Source organism: Dendrobates tinctorius, unplaced genomic scaffold (assembly GCF_039654945.1).
Source record: "Dendrobates tinctorius isolate UK_male_01 unplaced genomic scaffold, ASM3965494v1 ptg000156l, whole genome shotgun sequence".
NCBI lineage: Eukaryota > Metazoa > Chordata > Amphibia > Anura > Dendrobatidae > Dendrobates > Dendrobates tinctorius.
In genome coordinates this window covers 9,019,103-9,040,396 of record NW_027361823.1, presented here as the reverse complement: position 1 = coordinate 9,040,396, position 21,294 = coordinate 9,019,103, and the positions used below count along the sequence as shown (strand labels likewise).

Below are 21,294 nucleotides of genomic sequence, written 5' to 3'. Positions count from 1 at the left end.
TCTTGAAAAAAAAAATTGGAATTAATGCTATGCCATGTGATTTGAATAAACCACTATGCCTTTAATGTCTCCTCCACCTCCCACAATACATTCTACATGATTCTTATTTGTTTTCAATTATGTAGAATTAGCCAACAAGGAAATAAAGGGCTTTTTTAAATTCCGATACCGGAAGTCCCATTGACTTGAATGGGACTTCCGGTATCGTAATCGGCGATACCCGATATTTTTTTCGTATCGGGCGATACCATCCGATATGATATTTTGGGGTATCGAACGGTATCGTTCAACACTAATGATGGGTATATGGGCACAGAACTATGGGATGGAGGATAATTATAATTTGTTATAACTAACCACAGTTAGTTACTATGCCCGGGCAGCGCCGGGCTCTTCAGCTAGTTCAAAATATTTAATATACCGTATATACTCAAGTATAAGCCGACCCGAGTATTAGCAGAGGCCCCTAATTTTGCCACAAAAAGCAGGGAAAACTTATTGACTCGAGTATAAGCCTAGGGTGGAAAATACAGCAGCTACTGGTAAATTTCAAAAATAAAAATAAATACCAATAAAAGTAAGATTAATTGAGACATCAGTAGGTTAAATGTTTTTGAATATTTATTTAAAAGAAAAACATTAAACGAGCACTGTAATTGGAAAAGAGGGCCAACAAAAACAATATGGTAACAATAACTTTAAGGCTATGTGCCCACCTAGCGTTTTTCAAGTGTTTTTTTCCTGAGCAGAAACGCATGCCCTTGCCAGGGAAAACGCATGCGCTTTTTGACATGCGTTTTTGACGCGATTGTCAAGCGTTTTGACATGCGTTTTCCTATGCGTTTTTTGCCAATATAATTGATGGCATGCAATTCCGCAAATTTAATGAACATGCTGCGTTTTTAATTGCTAAGCGTTTCCGCAGTGGTTAAAAACGCACCATTAGCACATGTGCGTTTTCCATTCTATTACATTAAATGCTTTCCTTAAGCATTTCCGCAGCAGAAACGCTTGTCTAAAAGTGCTGCGGAAATGCTTAAAAAACGTAACGTGGGCACACAGCCTAAAAGTACAAAAACCTTAGCTCAATCAGCAACTAAGCTAAAACACAAGAGTTAAAATCTTTTAAAGTCACTGGATTCTTGTCATCATCACTGAGTTGGTCATCCCGTCACTACTGTCGTTTTCATACAATAGCATTGACGGGATGACCAACTCAGTGATGATGACAATGTCTATGCTGATAACCTCTTATCAGCTGAAGCTGAAGCTCTGTTTGGGCATACAGATGATGAAGAATCCAGTGACTTTAAAAGATTTTAACTATTGTGTTTTAGCTTAGTTGCTGATTGAGCTAAGTAAGGTTTTTGTACTTTTAAAGTTATTGTTACCATATTGTTTTTGTTTCCTGTGGTTCTGAGTAAAATAGTTTTGTCTCCAATATTTGCCACAGTTCTGTTGCTTGGAAGATCAAAAGTCATAGGTGTTTCATCCATATTTCCAATATTTCCCAGGTCATAGTTATGGATCCTTCTTTGTTTCATGATGAATGAATGGAATGACATCACTTTTTCATCAAGGTCTTTTGGCAACTTCTGTGAAATCTTTGTTCTTTGCAGCAAACATGGGCTAAATCTATTCGTGAAGCGGGTACACCATCCTGCTGATGCAACAAAATTTTCAATTCCTGGTGCTTTCAATTTGTCTTCTTTAGCCATTTGAAGGGCACGTAAGCGAATTCCCATACGTGTTATGCCGTAACCCTCTTTACGACACTCCATAACCCATGTATGCAATTCAGTCTCTAGAGCCTCCTATGACATCTTTAAACCACGTTGAGCTTTTTTTGCCTTTGGAATCTTTTCCAAGTCCACTTTCATTTTCCACCACTCCCTCACTTGTTTTTCGTTAACACAAAATTCCCTACTTGCAATACTGTTATTGCTTTCTTCTGCTCTTGACACAACCTTAAGTTTGAAACCAGCTTCATATGACCTGCGTTTTTGTTTTGGTCAGTATTAGAAGTATTGGGATCCATTTCTAACAGGATAAAAAAAAGACTTTAAAAAAGAAATCCATACCATAGCGATTAAATTCTCAAAATACGGTATGTACTGTATATCCAAGACCAGAGATATTCCAGTACGTGTACTCAACAATACTTGGGCAATGCAAGGGGGCTCCATATTGAATCAGGAACCCCATATAATGCTCCATACAGTTTTTGATGGGCCAATATAATGCTCCATACAGTTCATTATGGGCCCACATAATGGTCCATAAAGTTCATGATGGGCCCTTATAATGCTCCATAAAGTTTATGATGGGCCCCATAAGATACTCCATGCAAAAATATGCCCCATATAATGCTGCACAAAGGTTATTGATGGCCCCATAAGATGCTCCATAGAATAACATGCCCTATATAATGATGCATAAAAGGTTAATGATGCCCCCATAAGATGCTCCATAGAATAATATGCCCCATATAATGCTGCATAAAAGGTTAATGATGGCCTCATAAGAAGTTCCATAGAATAATATGCCTCATATAATGCTGCATAAAAGGTTAATGATGGCCCCATAAGATGCTCCATAGAATATGCCCCACATAATGCTGCATAAAAGGTTAATGATGGCCTCATAAGGTGCTACATAGAATAATATGCCTCATCCAAGAGACATAGGTTTGTGTCCCACTTTGCAGGGAGGCACGGTACACCATTTCTGAAGTCTTCCACATGGTCCAGTCTCACCAGCCTAAAGTCTGGATCACTTAATCCCCACCCTGATCTTCCTTCCTCCCACCATGTTGAGTCCCTGGAGTCTAGTGATCCCACACTAGGCCACTCCGGGGAGATCTTTCTCACATTTCTTGATTGTGGCCTCTCAACCTGCATTCTCCAAGAGGGACAGGACATGCTATTTAGTGATGCCCAGAACTTAGAGCAGCCATGGCCACAAGAACATGACAGTGAGGAATGGAACATTTGGGATAAGGAGATTGATAATGATGATAAGAAACAGTTGCCGCTAAGGCATGTTGTTAAGTCACGAAGTCAGGAGGACCAGGGTGTGTTGATGGAAGACGAGGTGGTGGATGATGAAGTCATAGACACAACCTGGGAATCTGGCATGCAGAGCAAGGCCAGCAGTGCTAAGGGTGAGAGATTGGCAGTACCAAAACAGACAGGAGGAGGCTGTGGGCTGACCAGAGGGAGAAGGCAGGCAACTGTCATGCAGAGAACCGACAGTCCTGAATTTCACAATCAGTTAGTTGTTCCCGGTCTGAGACTTGTTTAAAGAGAGTTCTGAGACAAACCAAATGGCCATTTGCAACCTGTGCCATGCAAAGATCAGCAGGGGCCTGGCCACTAAGAACCTAATCATCACCAGCGTGATCAGGCACGTGACTCGGTGGGCTTAATGCCCAGGTCCACAATTGGTGCGATCGAGTGACACCACTTCTTCCCCTATGCTAGGTGCTTCCCGATACCCTGCCCAAAACACTGGTGCAGATGCCTCCTGCCCTGCACCTATCCTTGCACAATTTTTTTCAGCTGTATTTTTCCTGCCAAGAAATGCAGAAATGGTGCAGAAAGTTTACTAAAAGAGTGCACATACCCTTATCGGTATTATATTGCTCACCCATAGACTATTCCGTGGTCTGGAGTACATTTTCTTGGTATACAACCCTCAAAACTGCATAGCCTTTATGAATCTACAGTAGGAGTACCAATTTGAACAGAATGTGTATGAGGGCCTCGTTTATGTGTAATGCAGGGTATATCTGAGTACCTTATTTTTGGCAGTTCTTGCTTCCTTCATAAATTAAACTGAAATTTCCCATTTTTGTAATAAAATTTCTTATACTTAAATTATATTTTTTTACATCCTTTTTAAATTTTGCCTTAAACACAAGTCATTTTACAGGAAAAAATGTTTAATATACCTACTCCAAAGAAGTGATTAAATCAAATAAAATAATATATACAGTGCCTTGCGAAAGTATTCGGCCCCCTGGAACTTTTCAACCTTTTCCCACATATCATGCTTCAAACATAAAGATACCAAATGTAAATTTTTGGTGAAGAATCAACAAGTGGAACACAATTGTGAAGTTGAACAAAATTTATTGTTTATTTAAATTTTTTGTGGAAAGTAAAAAACTGAAAAGTGGGGCGTGCAATATTATTGCTCATCTATTGTTCCTTAGTCAGACTACATCACTGATGGCATCATCACAGCTGGCAGTTCTGCCGCTCTGTGACATCACAATGCTGCGTTCAGTGTTCTATGCGCTGGAGGATTCCTTACTGAGACTACATCACTGATGACATCATCACAGCTGGCAGTTCTGACGCTCTGTGACATCACAATGCTGCGTTCAGTGTTCTATGCGCTGGAGGACACTGGAGTCTTTTGAGGGTTTGAAGTTGAAGAGGATGGATGTGCGGAGAGTTGCTGTAGTGCTGTTCGCAATTTTTTTCTATTATGTAGACGGGAGACCTGCTTATCCACGAGAAGGTAAGAGACACTGATAAATGAGGATTAAATAGTGTTTTCTTTATATGTTCATGGGTTTTGGTTATAGAACAGTCGTTTATGATATTGCATTTTATCACCATTCACTTGAAAGTCATTGAAGTGTAATACCGAACACGGCCTGTGGGTAGGAGCGGTGCTGTAGTATGAAGAAATTAGCCATTATTCTATAATCTAATCATTCCCTTTATAGAAAAAATGTGCATGTCTGAAGCCACCACTAGGGGGAGCTCACTGAATGCTGATTACTATTGAGTTGAGTGTATCCATGTTTGTAGTAGTTCCAATATTCTCTAGTGGTGGCAGACAGAATTGTGTCATTTACCGCTATGGCTATGCAGGAGATTGTTAGCTCCGTATCAGAAAACTCAGCTCAGGCCGTTATAAAGGAATATGAGGATATTTATCAGAGACACCTTGAACATATTTAGCTCCTGAATGTTATCTATGGGTGAACATTTACTCTCAGCTGATGATACAATGTGTGTAAATGAAGGTAGAATCCCCATGTACATATTATATTCCCATACACCGCCATCAGTCAGGCCGTCTCTGATGACATCAGCAGCCCCCAGACTACAGAATTCTGATGTGACATCACAGCGCTGGGACCAGTGTTCTATGTGTTGGGGGCGCCAAATCTTTATAGGGGTAATTTTGGACAATATAGAGATGCAGAGAATTGTTCTCTATTTTTGGTGATTTGCTCATGTTCAGGTGAGAACGTTCCAATGATATCAGCAGGTAATGGACGTTGTCACCGGGGACTGGGTAAGTTTCTAGGGTTCAGTTAGGCTAAGTGCACATGTACTTTTTTGCCCTGCGGATTTTTCCACGCAGAATTGAAGATGACCTGCATTTTTCCTGTGGATTTCTTCCTTTTTTCTTGCGGTTTTTGTGCGGTTTTCCCCCTGTGGATTTGGAGAATAGAGCAGGTCGAAAACCGCACAAAAGAAGTGACATGCTGCATATTTTGAACCACAAGAAAACCACGCGGAAAAATCCGCAGCGTCTGCACAGCGTTTTTTTTCAATTGATTAAGTACATCACAATGCAGATATGCAGCGTTTCTGCGCGGTAAAATCCGCTGCGGATCAGCTGGATATCTGCATCGTGTGCACATGGCCTTATAAGGAGTCTTCTATCCCCCACGTTACAGTATTGGGGGCACGTGCTGATATCATGGGTTTCATGTCTTCATTTTCCTTCTTTCTCTTCTGGACAGCGGTTTCCCAGAGATCATGGACTGGGATATTCCCCAGATTGAATTTGGAAATCAGCGACGATAATAATAGTGAGTAGTCATTTCCTTCATCTCCTAGTCCTACTCCAATCATCCTATACCAAGTCCTGATATATGTAATGTGGCGCTCTTATACTGACAATGTTTTCTAGAACATTCTTACTCTGATAGGAATTAATAACCGCCATCTTGTTTCTTTATCACTAGTCATTCGTCGCTATGTCCTGCCCATATGTCTGATAACAATTGTTGCCTTCTTGGCCACGATCTGGATCTTCTGGTGAGTTTCCATCTTCTCCTCTGCATATCACATTATTGTCATTTTATACAAATCGGCAACACGGTGGCTCAGTGGTTAGCATTGTGTCTGTGCAGGATTGGGGTCATGGGTTCAAATCCCACCAAGGACAACATCTGCAGGAGTTTGTATGTTCTCCCCGTGGTTGCGTGAGTTTCCTCCCGGTACGCCACTTTCCTCCCACACTCCAAATACATAGGGATAGGGAATTTAGATTGCGAGCCCCAATGGGGTCAGCAATGACGATGTCTGTAAAGTCATGTAAAATTAATGGCGCTATATAAGTGAGTGTTTGACCTACAGGGGGCACAGTAACTGCAGCAGATGGGTATACTACAGGGCTGTGATATAATCTGCAGCTGCCGGTCCTGGTGCTGTATTATGGGGTAATATATTAGGACTGGTATACACTGTACATCTTACCCTCTGTGGTTGGGCAGGGGCATATTCTGGTGGGTAACTGAATATTATCTTCTGTACCAGCTTACATAAAGATATTTCATTATCACAGTTACTTGTGTGGGGTCCGGAGACGTCGAGGCATGCAGGAGGAGGCAGAACTGAATGAAGTTGTCGTCTTGAAGCCAGGTAACTATTAATATAAAAAACAACAAGGCAAGGGTACAGCATGGCCTATGTCATCCATCATTACTGGTGGTGTCACACATGGGTGGTCTATTACTCTAGAAACCAGCTTATGTCGGCTATGGGCTGCAGTGCTATATTGGGGCCACATTGCATTACTCAGTATTTTTATAGGAAAAGGTTTTGTGGAATCTGCTGTCTACTGGTTTCTAGAGATGACTGAATCACTTGAAATTAGAATTCTCCAGCTTCCCCGAATTAATCCCCAAAATTGTATTCACTGCAATTAAATTAGCTGTTGTGTTTGGACCTCATTATAATGTCAGATCCCAATGTAGGATCCTGTGGATCTCTGGTAGTCTGGTCAGTGATGTATTCTTCTCTAGTTTGAACCTATATTTGTAGTTTTATTGACTCTCCAGACTCCTTGTTTCTAGACCCCTCTCTAGTATGGACCTGAGTACTGACATGCCTTATCAGCAAAATCATCAGTTTTGTGCCTCAAAAATAAAATCTCTTCACTTCTCCATATTTCTGTGCAGATATGCCAACGTGCAAAATCCCTGGATGTTTCCTGAAAGACGTCATATCACCCAGTTCCATCTACGTGACAAACTTCCAGGAGAATAAAGAGGAGCTGGTGACACGTCTGTATCGGCTGTATAATGAAACCGTGTTCAACAATCAGGTATCCTATCATCAGTATCTGGGTTATACATCACAAATCCATCCTCTCCCTCCTCCCACAATTATTTTTAAGAAAAGCAGCTTTAGCTTTCTGGAGGGCTCCATAACACATTTGTCACTGTTGGGTAATTTGGTTATTGAAAATCCCAGGAAAGTCGTAATCTTATCTATTGATTGAGAGGAAACCTTACACAAGCGCCATAGACACAGAGATTCTCTAACTTTTGCTTGACAGTCAAAGGATTTTTACATTTATTAATGAAACCATTTAGTTGACATTTGGACATTTTATAATAAGTTTATTTTTGTTGTTGCTCTCACAACTTGGATTTCTCAAAATACCCCATGCCCCATAGAAGGAGACCAGTGACGTAAATTACACATGAGCGCTGGGTACTTTGTTAGATTGGGATCTAAGAGTTTACAGATTAATGGAATTTAATTCCTCTTTTTAGCTTCCTGATGAATTGAAAATTGAGTGGAGTAAGACGCTGCACCCAGAATCCGCTATAACTTATCAAAGCGAAGGGAAAAAACAACGTTGCTCCAGGATTGAACTTTCCGATCAAGTCTTAATTTCTGCAGGTAGGCGTCACATCACTTCCAGCAGCTTTATATGATAACGTGTATACATGGGAACACGCTGCTACCTGGGTTGTAATACATCTTATATACGCATTGTACAGTCAATCATGAGAAGAAATAAGTACACCCTCTTTGAATTCTATGGATTTACATATCAGGACAAAATAAAAAAAACATTTGAATTTAGAATGTCTTAAAATTAGCTAAATACAACCTCAGAATATAACAACTCATGATAAATATCATTGTGTCATTACCTATTTGACAAAAACTAGGCCAACATGGAAAAGCAATGTCTGAAAAATTAAGTACACCTTTGCTGGTTTCATAGGAATTAACAGGGCAGTAGCAGCCATGTGCTATTAATAATATGGACCTAAAGGAAGCCTGTCTGGTCCAATGATGCTATTTGCCTGCAGATATGGTTAATAGCGTTATGGTGACCAGCCGTAGTACTGAAAGTGCAGCACCCGAGAGAAAATAAACTTTATCCAGGAGCTGCCGGCTTTCAGTGATGCAGTTGTGGCCCAAGCAATTACAGTCACCGGTCACTGAGAGTGATGACTGTAAGCACTCCCCGGCACTGACTGACAGCCAGCTCGACAGTGCACAGCTCAGTGTGGCTGTCAGTCAGTTTCGGGGGGGTTTTACAGCCACCACTTTCGGTGCGCTAAATGGTGACTGTAATTGCTCCCATCACGCCTGTATTTCCCTTATGTGAAGACCTAATGACCACATATTTTTTATTATGTCCTGATATGTAAAGCAAAAATATTCAAACAGGTTGTACTCAGGTCATCTCATGCTTGTATAAATTATTTTATTTTCAGAGCGATTACGATCCACACTTGCACACGAGATGTGCCATGTTGCCTGCTGGTTAATCGATGCGAGGAAAGATGGTCATGGTACATTATGGCAGGCTTATGCAAAAAGGGTCACTGATATCCATCCTGAGCTGCCAGAGGTGAAGGAATTTCACCAGTATCCGTTATGATATAACATCTACTATCGATGTACTTCATGTGATAACAAGTAAGTAATTCTCATGACTCAATGCCTCATGAACCACAATCAGTGTGCAATGACACCAGTGCGGTTCTGTTGGTATTATGCTTTTATATTTTAGTACTATCAGAGTAGACGGACATCTGGAAGCTGTAGGGTTAAGGATGCTACATATTATATGTTGTTGTCTACAGACAGTTCTTCATATATTGGTTACAGTTTGTTCTTTTTCATACAATCCATGATACTAACCACCATTCATGGCAGTCTGTTAACCAATATTCCCTCTATCTTTGTAGATTCGGGCGTTTTAGAAAAAGCCGAGAATAAATGTTATTGCAGCTGGTGTGGAGGCCGATTATATCAACTGGCCACCACGTAAGGATTTTACACCAACAAGAGCAACTCAGGGTGAAGAGACAAGGCGGACAGCTCTCCACGCTATACAGTACAAGGCTGAAGAAGTGATGGATGAATCTGTTGGAATAGAAACAACTTGTCTGAATTTAGTTTGGGGCAGCACGGTGGCTCAGTGGGTAGCACTGCAGCCTTGCAGCTCTGGGGTCCTGGGCTCCAATCCCAAGGACAACATTTGCAAGGAGTTTATATGTCCTCCCCGTGTTTGCGTGGGTTTCCTCCGGGTTCTCCGGTTTCCTCCCACACTATAAAAACATATGGATAGGGAGTTTAGATTGTGAGCCACAACAATATCAATAATCAGATTGTGAGCCATAACAATAAGTCAAAAATACAATAAAATTTTACTTCTGAGCTGAATAAAGTATTAAATTACCTGATTTATTGCGTTCCCACCCATCTCATGATGATTAGAGCTCACCAGCTCCAGATAATAGGTGACAAACAGAAAATTTATCATGTAAAAGAGTAATTTCTTATTTGAACTCCTCAGTTTCAGAACCTGGTGCTCTACACATTACCGGTCATCAGAGGTCACACCCTAAACATTTCAGGACCAATACTTCGGTCTGCATCAGCCTCGTTTATAACTCCATTAGTAGCACAGCTCCAATATATTAGGATGTCTACTAGACAAGATGTGACCTTGACTGATCAGTGTCCAGTGGTCTTATCCCTACTGCTCGGAGTGCAGCTGTGGTGGACACTGGTCAAACAGCCCTCAGTTGTTTCACAACCCTAAGAATAGCCAAGACTGAGACTCTCCCAACCCTCACTACAATTCAACCTCCATTGGCAATTTGATAACACAACTGTTATATACAAGACACGCAGCAACAAAGCTTCTATTCTAACCCAAGATATACAATATAGTAGCATTCTCTCCCCAAATGCAGAAGATATTTGCATAGCTGGACAACCATATCAGGGAGGCACAGATCAGAGAATAATATCACCTCCTAAACACCAGCACAAATTATTGGTAATATGTGGGTTAATAGAGTTATGAAGGTGCCAAGCCGTAGTACAGAACCCAGGGGAAAATGAACTTTACTTGTCACCACCTGCATCTAGGTAAGTGCTGGGGCCTTGAGCAAGCAGGGGGCCCCACTCACCGACGGGACATCAACATGCTATGGGGCCTGTGTCGGGGGGGGGGGTCAGAGCATTATATGGGTCAAATTCTGTATGGAGCATTATAAGGTATCCATTATTCTGTAGGAGCATTATGAGGTCTATTATTCTTCATGGAGCAAGATATAGGGTCCAATGTTCTGTATGGAGCATTATAAGGGATCCATTATTCTGCATGGAGCATTATATGGGGCCCATTATTCTGTATGGAGCAATATATGGGGCCCATTATACTGAATGGAGCATTATATGGGGTCCATTATACTGTATGCAGGACTATGTGGTGACAAAAATACTGAATAGAAGACTACGTAGTGCCCATAATACTGTATGGAGGACTATGTGGTGCCCATAATACTGTATGGAGGACTATACTGTCCTAAAATGAAAAGTCTGCAGTCACTCTGCAGACTTTTGAATCCCCCCCAGGGCATGCACTGTGCGCTGCAAAGATTCGCCCATTTCTTAGCTATTGTAGAATTTACAATAGATAGCACTCATGTATGTAAGACGTAAGTGAATTCTTTGGCATTGTACTATATCTATATTTCATCATGAATCATAGAATGTGTTAAAGGGGCCCACTGAGGTTCTTTCACCCGGGGCCCACAAAAACCTGGAGCCGACCTGTCCTCAATGACCCATATAATGCTTCATACAGAATGGGCCCCATATATTGTTTTATACAGAATGAGACCCACATAATGCTCCATACAGACTGGACCCCATATATTGCTCCATACAGAGTGCCCTGGTGTGGGCCATGACAGAGAAGTTTGTGGGCTTCCTGGCATGGACCAAGATTAAAGTTCGAACGGACAATAATCCCCTGGCCCACCTTGAGAATGCTAAATTGGGGCACTTGGAACAACGGTGGGTGGCTCGCCAGGCCATGTTTGACTTTACCATCCGTTATCGCTCTGCCACTGAAAATGCCGACAGCCTGTCACGAGTGATGGTGGAAACTCCAGTGGGGGATCTCGATGAACAACTCGGAGAGGAAGAAGCCCCACACTTCCATAAGTTCAGGACCCCAGTGGTTGCGGTTCAGTCAAGTAGGGAGGCCTGCACACTACCCCGATCCCTGGGGAGAGCCAATGAAGAATGGGGATATGTACAAGACGAAGACGAAGGGCTGAGACAAATGAAATGCTGGGTAGCGCAGAAGTGGAAGCCTGGCAAACAAGAGAGAGATAGTCTGGACGCTGAGATGAAGAGTGTCTTACACCAGTGGGATAGGATGGAGGTGCGAGAATTGGTGCTATATCGCAAGAGACAACAGCCGAAAGATACTGAAGGTGGCAGGTGGTCATCCCAGGAGGAATGGCCCAAGAAGTGGCTAAAGAAGCCCATGAATTTGGAGCCCACTTCGGGTCCACAAAGACCAACTGGTGGTTACAGCGGTACGTGTTCTTCCCCCGGTTGGAGTCCGTGGTAGAAGAGGTTTGCCAGCAATGTCGTGTATGCGACCTCATTAAGAGTACTGAACAAAGGGCACCCATCCAGACCATACATACCAAGGAACCACTAGAAGTCTTGATGATTGACTATCTCCTCGTGGGACACTCAGCCCGGGCGCCACAGTACTGTTTGGTGATGACCGACCACTTCTCCAAGTTCGCGGTAGTCACCCCGACTAGAGATCAGACTGCCGAGTCGGCGGCGTGGGCCATTTGTCAAGACTTCATCCGAGTGTATGGGTGCCTAAAGCGCATCCACTCTGACCAAGGTGCATGTTTCCAAGGCAAGGTGATGGAAGAACTGTATTTTTTGTATGGCATGGAGCGGTCCCGGACCACCCCTTACCATCCAGAAGGCAACGGAGCATGTGAACTGTCAGGGATTTTCTATGCTCCAATTAGAAATCGTCCAGACCTGAATAAGTAAGATGCTTCTTTATTGGACATGCCGGCATGGAGAGAGAATGACGACCACACAAGATGTGAGGAGTCCTCTGTCTCCCTCAATACATATTCTTAGAGTTTAAATAGCAGGCAAAGAAGGCGTTGAAAACACTACATATGCAAGAAAAAATAGTACATGCAATTAGAATAAGCTTAGCTTGTTAACAATCCTTATCTATAGTTACCAGAGAAGTCACGCAAGATAAGGAAAGCCAGCTAACGTTCACAAAAAAGTAACACCCAAAGGTAACACCCATATGTTCACAATACGTAAGCTAAAAAGAGTTTCAAAGTCTAAGCAAAATAAATGGCTTATGCAATCATGTGCGTGTATATACATATATATACACACACACACATTATATATATATATATATATTATATATATACACACACATCAATAACAGAAAAGCATCCATTACAATTATTATAACATTCCCTCATCTTGTAATAAAATTATTTATCTGTAAACATCGGAGTTTTAGTTTTCTTTTGACAGCTTTCACAGAAACTCTTCATATAACAGACTATTGATACTATGGGAAAGTATTATTGGGAATCTTCATCATAAAGTTCCAAAATTTCCATTCCTTCATTGGGTTTAAAATTCTCCATTCCTTGATACATAGTTTTTATTATGGCAGAGTCAATCAGTCTTTGAACAAGTCCTCTAATGCATGTAACAGCACAGCATCCACAAACGATCAGTACACTGGCCACGATGGTAAGAGATATCAACGCAGAAGTGAATAATCTGGACCATTTCCCAAACCATCCTTCAATCCAGGAAGTAAATATGTCGTCATATCCAGAATTCTCAGCTAATTCATTAGACAGGACAGTCAGTCCATCAAGAGCTTTAGAGATACTTCCATCTGGAGCTGTATTGTTAGGGATAAACGTGCAACAAAATCCTCCAAACATCTTACATACACCTCCCTTTTCTGCTAAAAGCATGTCTAATGCCATCCTATTCTGCCAAGCCATAAGAGAAGTTGGTCCTAATTGCTCTGCTACCCCTTTAACTGCATCTCGGGTATAATTAACAAATCTCTGCTGGTTATAGTATAAGTAATTTATCCAATCTACATTTTTATTTATAGTCACCCACCAAATTATGGATTCCCACCCGGCTGCTACCTGGTTCCTAGCCTTGTGCTCGTTGGGCACTCCCCTGGGAACTCCAATGTCATCTATGTAGATACTAGAATCGAAGGATCCTTGCGGAGTTTCACGCTTTTGTCTCTTCCCACTACGTACCTTTGGCCATATCCCTGTTGACAACAGGTGGAACAGCATGATTAGCTGGACCACGGCACAATCCCCTCGGGAACCATGTGGTAATCTGGCTCTTATCCTTTTATCACCGCATAACCACCATATATCCGCTCTCAGGGTAGTGTGGTTTGACCATATGGCTGAGTACTTTACTCTGTGAGAGACAATGATCCGTTCTCTACAGAAGTCATCTTGGAGCTCACCGAAGTCGTGCCCATGCCCTGGAAGACTAAAACAAGTATAGTTACCAGGATAAACAATCACCTGTGGTGGGATATCCGGATTCTCTAGTGGAGGAAATAAAAATGATAATGTTTTACATTTCCCTTTCTGAGGGGACATAAGTCTTACTATATAACTTAATTATACACTGTAATCCTTCTGAATATTCCTGATCATTGAGGGGAAAAGGGACAGTTCCCAACTGTGGTCTGGCTGTTGCACAAGCTATACTATTTGATTTTTTAAGACTTTTTGCAGTGTATTTAAGCCATTCTAACCATTCATTCTTCTCCTTATAGCCTGTCTCTAAAGCTAATTTATCTTCATAAGTCAGGTTAGAAAATCTAACCATGGGCCCTATAGACTCTATTAGGGTTTTTTCTGACATACCTTCCTTGGATCTTGGTTTAGTATTATTCTGAACCTCTATGTAGAAATGTCCTATTGGATCTGTTCCTGATACATCAGCCCCTATGGCATATAACCTTTGATCCCTCATCTTAGGGTTTTTTAAAGTTATCAATAGCTGATTACAATTATTCTTATTTGTGCAAGGGGATGTTTCCTTTTTCCTAATGGAGAATCTGGCTTTTAAATCTGTGAAACCATAAGGCTTATACCTATAGTCTCGGGCTGCAGTTGTCCACGCTGCTTTACGCCAGTCAGCACACATTCGATCCCCTCTGCTATTAGAGCTTATAACACAAACATACTTATCAGACTCTGCTAGTTTCACAGCTTGTTCCCTATCACTATATCCTGTATACAACAGACAGAAATCCACTAAGATAGTAGCCTCCTGTGCAATTTCAAAAGTAAGATTTAAGGTCTTAAATCCGAAACCATTCCACCGCCCTGGACTTTCCTCTCCTGCTGGATCTATTACTCTCCAATCTCCCATCACCATATTTATAAAGACCATACATGTGACTAACCCTGATGTACACATCCTAGATCTGACCGTCTTGTCCGGATAGGGGGATGAATGGGAGACTTCACCAGTTTGAGACAAGCTTTCCCTTGTGGAAAACCTCCCTTTGTAGCTGGACTTTGACAAGCAAGTCAGATCCTACTCTGTCCCTACCTGTCTGACAAGTTTACAGTGTGAGAGATGGATCCAGGAGGTGAGCTCAGCAATCTTGACCGCAGTAGGAGTAGTCAACAGGACTTGGTAAGGACCTTCCCACTTAGGATGGTGCCAGTGTTTCTTCTTTATCACCTTCACAAGGACCCAGTCTGCAGGTTTCATGATCTCCGGTTTTGTTAGTGGATTTCCTGGAACAAAATTAGGAGTAAAAACTTCTTTGTGAGTTAATATCTTAGCCATATATTCTGCTAATGTGCAATCAACTTCCTCATCTATCCTTTTAACCCCTTCCTGACATCAGACGTACTATCCCGTCCATGGGACCCGTGCTGATCGCGGCCGGGTGTCAGCTGATTATCACAGCTGACACCCGGCACAATGTGTCAGGGGCGGTCACGGACCGCCCCCGACACGTTAACCCCTTGCACACTGCGATCAAACATGATCGCGGTGTACCGGGGGTTAAAGGGAAGCATCGGCAGGGAGGGGGTTCCCTCCGTGCTTCCCTGAGCCCCCCACGGCAGCGCAATGTGCAGCGCTGCTGCGGGGGGCTCCTTTCCTGCAGGCCCCCGAATCCAAGATGGCGACGGGGGCCTGCAGGAAGCTGGCTTCCTCAGTGCCTGCAAAGCGCAGGCATGAGGAAGCCTTCTGCACTGCCTGTGACAGATCGCTGATCTGTCACAGTGATCTGTCACAGGATCAGCGATCTGTCACAGGACAGTGATGTCCCACCTGGGACTATTTAATAAAGTTAAAAAAAATAAATAAAAAAAGTGTTGGAAATAAAAAACAAAACAAAACAATAAAAGTACACATATTAGGTATCGCCGCGTCCATAACGACCCGCCCTATAAAACTGTCCCATTAGTTAACCCCTTTAGCGAACCCCTTAAAAAATAAAAATAAAAAACAAAGCAAAAAATAATGATTTATTATCATACCGCCAAACAAAAAGTGTAATAACGCGCGATCAAAAAGACGCATATCCATGGTACCGCTGAAAACGTCATCTTGTCCCGTGAAAAACGAGCCACCACACAGCATCATCAGCGAAAAAATAAAAAAGTTATAGCTCGCAGAATAAAGCGATGCAAAAATAATTATTTTTTATATAAAATAGTTTTCATTGCATAAAACCGACAAAACATAAAAAAAGACCTAAATGAGGTATCGCTGTAACCGTACTGACCCGAAGAATAAAACCGCTTTATCAATTTTACCGCACGCGGAACGGTGTAAACGCACCCCCCAAAAGAAATTCATGAAACGCTGGTTTTTGTTCATTCTGCGTCCCAAAAATCGGAATAAAAAGCGATCAAAAAATGTCACGTGCCCGAAAATGGTACCAATAAAAACGTCAACTCGTCCCGCAAAAAATAAGACCTCACATGACTCGGTGGGTCAAAATACGGAAAAATTATAGCTCTCAATATGTGGTGATGCAAAAACTATTTTTACAATAAAAAGCGTCTTTTAGCGTGCGACAGCTGCCAAATATAAAAACCGCCATAAATAGTAAATCAAACCCCCCATTATCACCCCCTTAGTTAGGGAAAAATAATAAAATAATTTTTTTTTTATTTATTTCCATTTTTCCATTAGGGCTAGGGTTAGGGCTAGGGTTAGGGCTGAGATTAGGGTTAGGGGTGTGTTGGGGTTCGGGTTGGAGTTAGAATTGGGGGTTTCCACTGTTTGGGCACATCAGGGGCTCTCCAAAAGCAACATGGCGTCTGATCTCAATTCCAGCCAATTCCGAGTTGAAAAAGTCAAATGGTGCTCCTTCCCTTCCAAGCTCTGCCATGCGCCCAAAAAGTGTTTTACCCCCACATGTAGGGTATCAGCCTACTCACGTCAAATTGCAAAACAATTTTTGGGGTCCAATTTCTCCTGTTACCCTTAGGAAAATAAAAAACTGGGGGCAAAAATATCATTTTTGAGAAAAAAAATGATTTTTTTATTTTCACGTCCGAGCGTTATAAACTTCTGTGAAGCACTTGGGGGTTCAAAGTGCTCACCACACATCTAGATAAGTTCCGTGGGGGGTCTAGTGTCCAAAATGGGGTCATTTGTGGGGAGTTTCAATAGTTTAGGTACATCAGGGGCTCTCCAAACGCACATGACACCAGCAGAACATTCCCTCAAAGTCTGCATTCCAAAACGTCATTACTTCCCTTCCGAGCCCCGACGTGTGTCCATACAGTAGTTTTCTCCCACATATGGGGTGTCAGCGTACTCAGGACAAATTGGACAACAACTTTTGGGGTTCAATTTCTCCTGTTACCCTTGGGAAAATAAAAAAATTGGGGACTAATTGATCAGGTTTGTGGAAAAAATACGATTTTTTTATTTTCATGCCCGGGCATTATAAACTTCTGTGAAGCCCTTGGGGGTTCAAAGTGCTCACCACACATCTAAATAAGTTCCTTAGGGGGTCTAGTTTTCAAAATGGGGTCATTTGTGGGGGTTTCCACTGTTTAGGTACATTAGGGGCTCTCCAAAGGCAACATGACACCCGCAGACCATTCCATCAAAGTCTGCATTCCAAAACGTCACTACTTCCCTTCCGAGCCCCGACGTGTGCCCATACAGTAGTTTTCTCCCACATATGGGGTATCAGCATACTCAGGACAAATTGGACAACAACTTTTGCGGTGCAATTTCTCCTGGTACCCTTGGGAAAATAAAAAAATGGTGACTAAAAGATCATGTTTGTGGAAAAAATACGAATTTTTTATTTTCACGCCCGGGCGTTATAAACTTCTGTGAAGCACTGGGGGTTCAAAGTTCTCACCACACATCTAGATAAGTTCCTTAGGGGGTCTAGTTTCCAAAATGGTGTCATTTGTGGGGGGTTTCCACTGTTTTGGTACATCAGGGGTTTTCCAATCGCGACATGGTGTCCGATCTCAATTCCAGCCAAAAAGTCAAATGGCGCTGCTTCCCTTCCGAGCTCTGCCATGCGCCCAAATAGTGGTTTACCCCCACATGTGGGGTATCAGCGTACTCAGGACAAATTGCACAATAACTTTTAGGGTCCTGTTACCCTTGGAAAAATAAGAATTGAGGGTGAAAAGATCATTTTTGTGGAAAAAAATATGATTTTTTAATTGTACGGCTGTACGTTATAAACTTCTGTAAAGCCCTTGTGGGTTCAAAGTTCTCACCACATATCTAGATAAGTTCCTTGGGGGGTCTACTTTCCAAAATGTGGTCACTTGTAGGGGGTTTCCACTGTTTAGGTACACCAGGGACTCTCCAAACGTGACATGGCGTCAGATCTGAATTCCAGCCAATTTTGCATTGAAAAAGTCAAACGGCGCTCCTTCCTTTCTGAGCTCTGCCATGCGCCGAAACAGTCGTTCCCCCCCACATATCAGGTATCAGCGTACTCAGGACAAATTGCACAATAACTTTTGCAGTCCAATTTCTCCTGTTACCCTTGGTAAAATAAAAAAAATTGAACCTGAAGTATTTTTTTTGTGAAAAAGTTAGATGTTCATTTTTTTTTTTAAATATTCAAAAAAATTCCTGTGACGCACCTAAAGGGTTAATAAACTTCTTGAATGTGGTTTTGAGCACCTTAAGGGGTGCAGTTTTTAGAATGGTGTCACTTTTGAGTATTTTCTATCATATAGACCCCTCAAAGTGGCTTCAAATGTGATGTGGTCCTAAAAATAAAATGGTGTTGTAAAAATGAGAAATCGCTGGTCAACTTTTAACTCTTATAACTTGCTAACAAAAAAAAATTTTGGTTCCAAAATTGTGCTGATGTAAAGTAAACATGTGGGAAATGTTAGTGATCAAGTTTTTTGTGTGCCGTATCTTTGTGATTTAAGGGAATAAAAATTCAAAGTTGGAAAATTGCGAAATTTTCAAAATTTTCGCCAAATTTCCATTTTTCTCACAAATAAACGCAAGTTATTTGAATGAAATTTTACCACTAACATGAAGTGCAATATGTCACGAGAAAACAATGTCAGAATCACCGGGATCCATGGAAGCGTTCCAGAGTTATGACCTCATAAAGGTACAGTGGTCAGAATTGTAAAAATTGGCCCGGTCATGAACGTGCAAACCACCCTTGGGGGTGAAAGGGTTAAAGGGTTTTAGCTGAGGTAACAAAAAAGGTCTCCCATATATTACTTCAAAGGGTGTTAACCCTACAGATGTCGGTGTGACATGCATGTTTAATACAACCAATGGGAGACAGTACAACCAATTTTTCCCTGTTTCCTGCATGGTCTTTCTCAGCTTATTTTTTAAAATCCCATTGTGTCTCTCAACCAGTCCGGCGGACTGAGGATGATAGGCACATTGGTTTCTCAACTCAATTGACAATGTTTTTGCTAATGATGATATTACTTGGTTTACAAAATGAGGACCATTGTCACTATATATTTTTTCTGGAACCCCAAATCTGGGTATGATTTCCTTTAGAAGGGCCTTCGCTACCGTCAATGCATCAGGGTGGACAGCCGGAAAAACTTCAATCCACCTGCTGAAAGCATCTATAATTACAAGACAGTACTTTTTTCCTTCACATTTGTTTAGTTCAATAAAATCCATACAAATGTGTTGGAATGGGTATTCAGGGTGAGGAAATTGTCCTCTCTTTGGTCTCAGGTTCCCTTGGGAATTATTTTTTGCACAAGTAATGCACGTTAAACAAAAAATTTTTGAATAGTTTGTAAAGCCATATGTTGTAAATACCTTAGATATGATCTCTACCATCCCTCCTGTTGAGACATGGCTTATGCCATGGTTCAATACTGCAGCATATCTGAAGAGATTACTGGGTAGTATATATTTATTTTCCGTAGATACATATAGACCATCTTTTAAGATGGCCCCCTTTGTTACCCATTTAGTTTGTTCAGATTTTGGTGATGTCTGTTGCATGTCTTTGAGGATCTGTAAGTCAATAATTTCTAGACTTGTCTCATGTAATGTCAGTATATTTGTGGTAGCTGCTTGTTTTGCCGCCTTATCTGCCTTATCATTTCCCCTGGAAATGGGATCATCTTTCCGTGTATGTGCTGCACATTTACATATCGCTATTTTCTTGGGAAGTTGTATTGCATCCAATAGGTTTAAAATGAGATTTTTAGGATTTATTTCTTTACCTGTGGAAGTAACCATACCCCTATTCTTCCACTGTTGTGCAAACACATGTGTGGTAGAGAAGGCATATTGACTATCCGTGTATATAGTCACAATTTTGTCTTTAGCAAGTTTACAAGCTTCAGTTAGGGCTACAAGTTCTGCCGCTTGTGCTGATAGGTGTTTTGGGAGCGCCTTCGCTATGAGGACTTTATCTTGTGTTACCACTGCATATCCTGTAGCATTTGTACCATCTGAGTTCTTTTTACAGGATCCATCTACGAACAGGACTAAGTCACTATCTTGGATCGGTATATCTTTAAGATCGGCTCGAGGAAGCACTCTCTCTGAGATGGAGTCTAAGCAGTTATGGGCTTCCCCACCAAGAGATATCGGCAGAAGTGTGGATGGGTTTAGTGTAGTGCATCTTTCTATCATCAGGTGTGGTTGTGATAATAACAAAGTCATGCAAGAGAGATGTCTGGAGGGAGAAAGATATGAGATCTTATTCTGCAGAAGTATAATGGCCTCAGCATGTGGTACTCTGAGTGTGAGAGGGTGAAACAGTACTAGTGAGGCTGAGGCTTTTACAGCCTCCGCTGCTGCGACTACTGCTTGAACACATGGGGGCAAGGCTCTCGCTACTGCATCCAACTTGGAGGAATAGTAGGCCAGTGGCCTACTCTTGCCTCCGAATTCCTGCAGAAGCACAGAGGTCATGTACCCATTTTTACAGTCAACGGTCTGGACAAAAGGTTTTGCGTAATCTGGTAGTCCGAGGACCGAGGAACTAACTATAACCTGCTTTAACTCACAAAAGGCTTTCTCGGCCTCAGGTGTCCAAGATATATTATCTTGTGCAGCCAATGGTTCATCAAAGATAAGCGCACTAAGGGGACCTGTAATAGCCGCATAGTTGGCTATCCAGCTCCTGCAAAAATTAGTCATCCCAAAAAAGGACATCATATGCCTTTTTGTGATTGGTTTGGGAGCTTGCAGGATGGCCATTTTCCTACCCTCATCAAGATGCTTCCCTTCATGCGACAGGTTGTATCCTAGATATTTGACAGTAGTTTGCCACAACTGTAGTTTGTTCTTGTTTAATTTGTGTCCTTGCTCCCACAAGAACCATAATAAGGCCTTAGTATCTGTTTTACAAATCTCCTCGTTTTCTGATGCCAATAGTATGTCATCCACATAT

General features: G+C 41.8%; 1 protein-coding gene across 7 annotated transcripts in view; it reads right to left on the bottom strand.

Moving 5' to 3' along the window:
• LOC141051316 (probable ubiquitin carboxyl-terminal hydrolase MINDY-4) overlaps nucleotides 1-21,294 on the bottom strand; it is a 356,579-nt gene that overhangs the window by 265,744 nt on the left and 69,541 nt on the right. For 3 of the 7 annotated variants that reach the window (XM_073548213.1, XM_073548214.1, XM_073548212.1), the window contains one exon: nucleotides 4,114-15,181. The exons of 3 other annotated variants lie outside the window; for them this stretch is intronic. In XM_073548213.1, coding sequence (XP_073404314.1) covers nucleotides 14,976-15,181 — 206 coding nt within the window. In that variant the 3' untranslated portion in view covers nucleotides 4,114-14,975. Of the gene's footprint in view, nucleotides 1-599; nucleotides 15,182-21,294 lie in introns of those variants that run through there. One more of the 7 variants, XM_073548215.1, reaches the window with a different exon arrangement.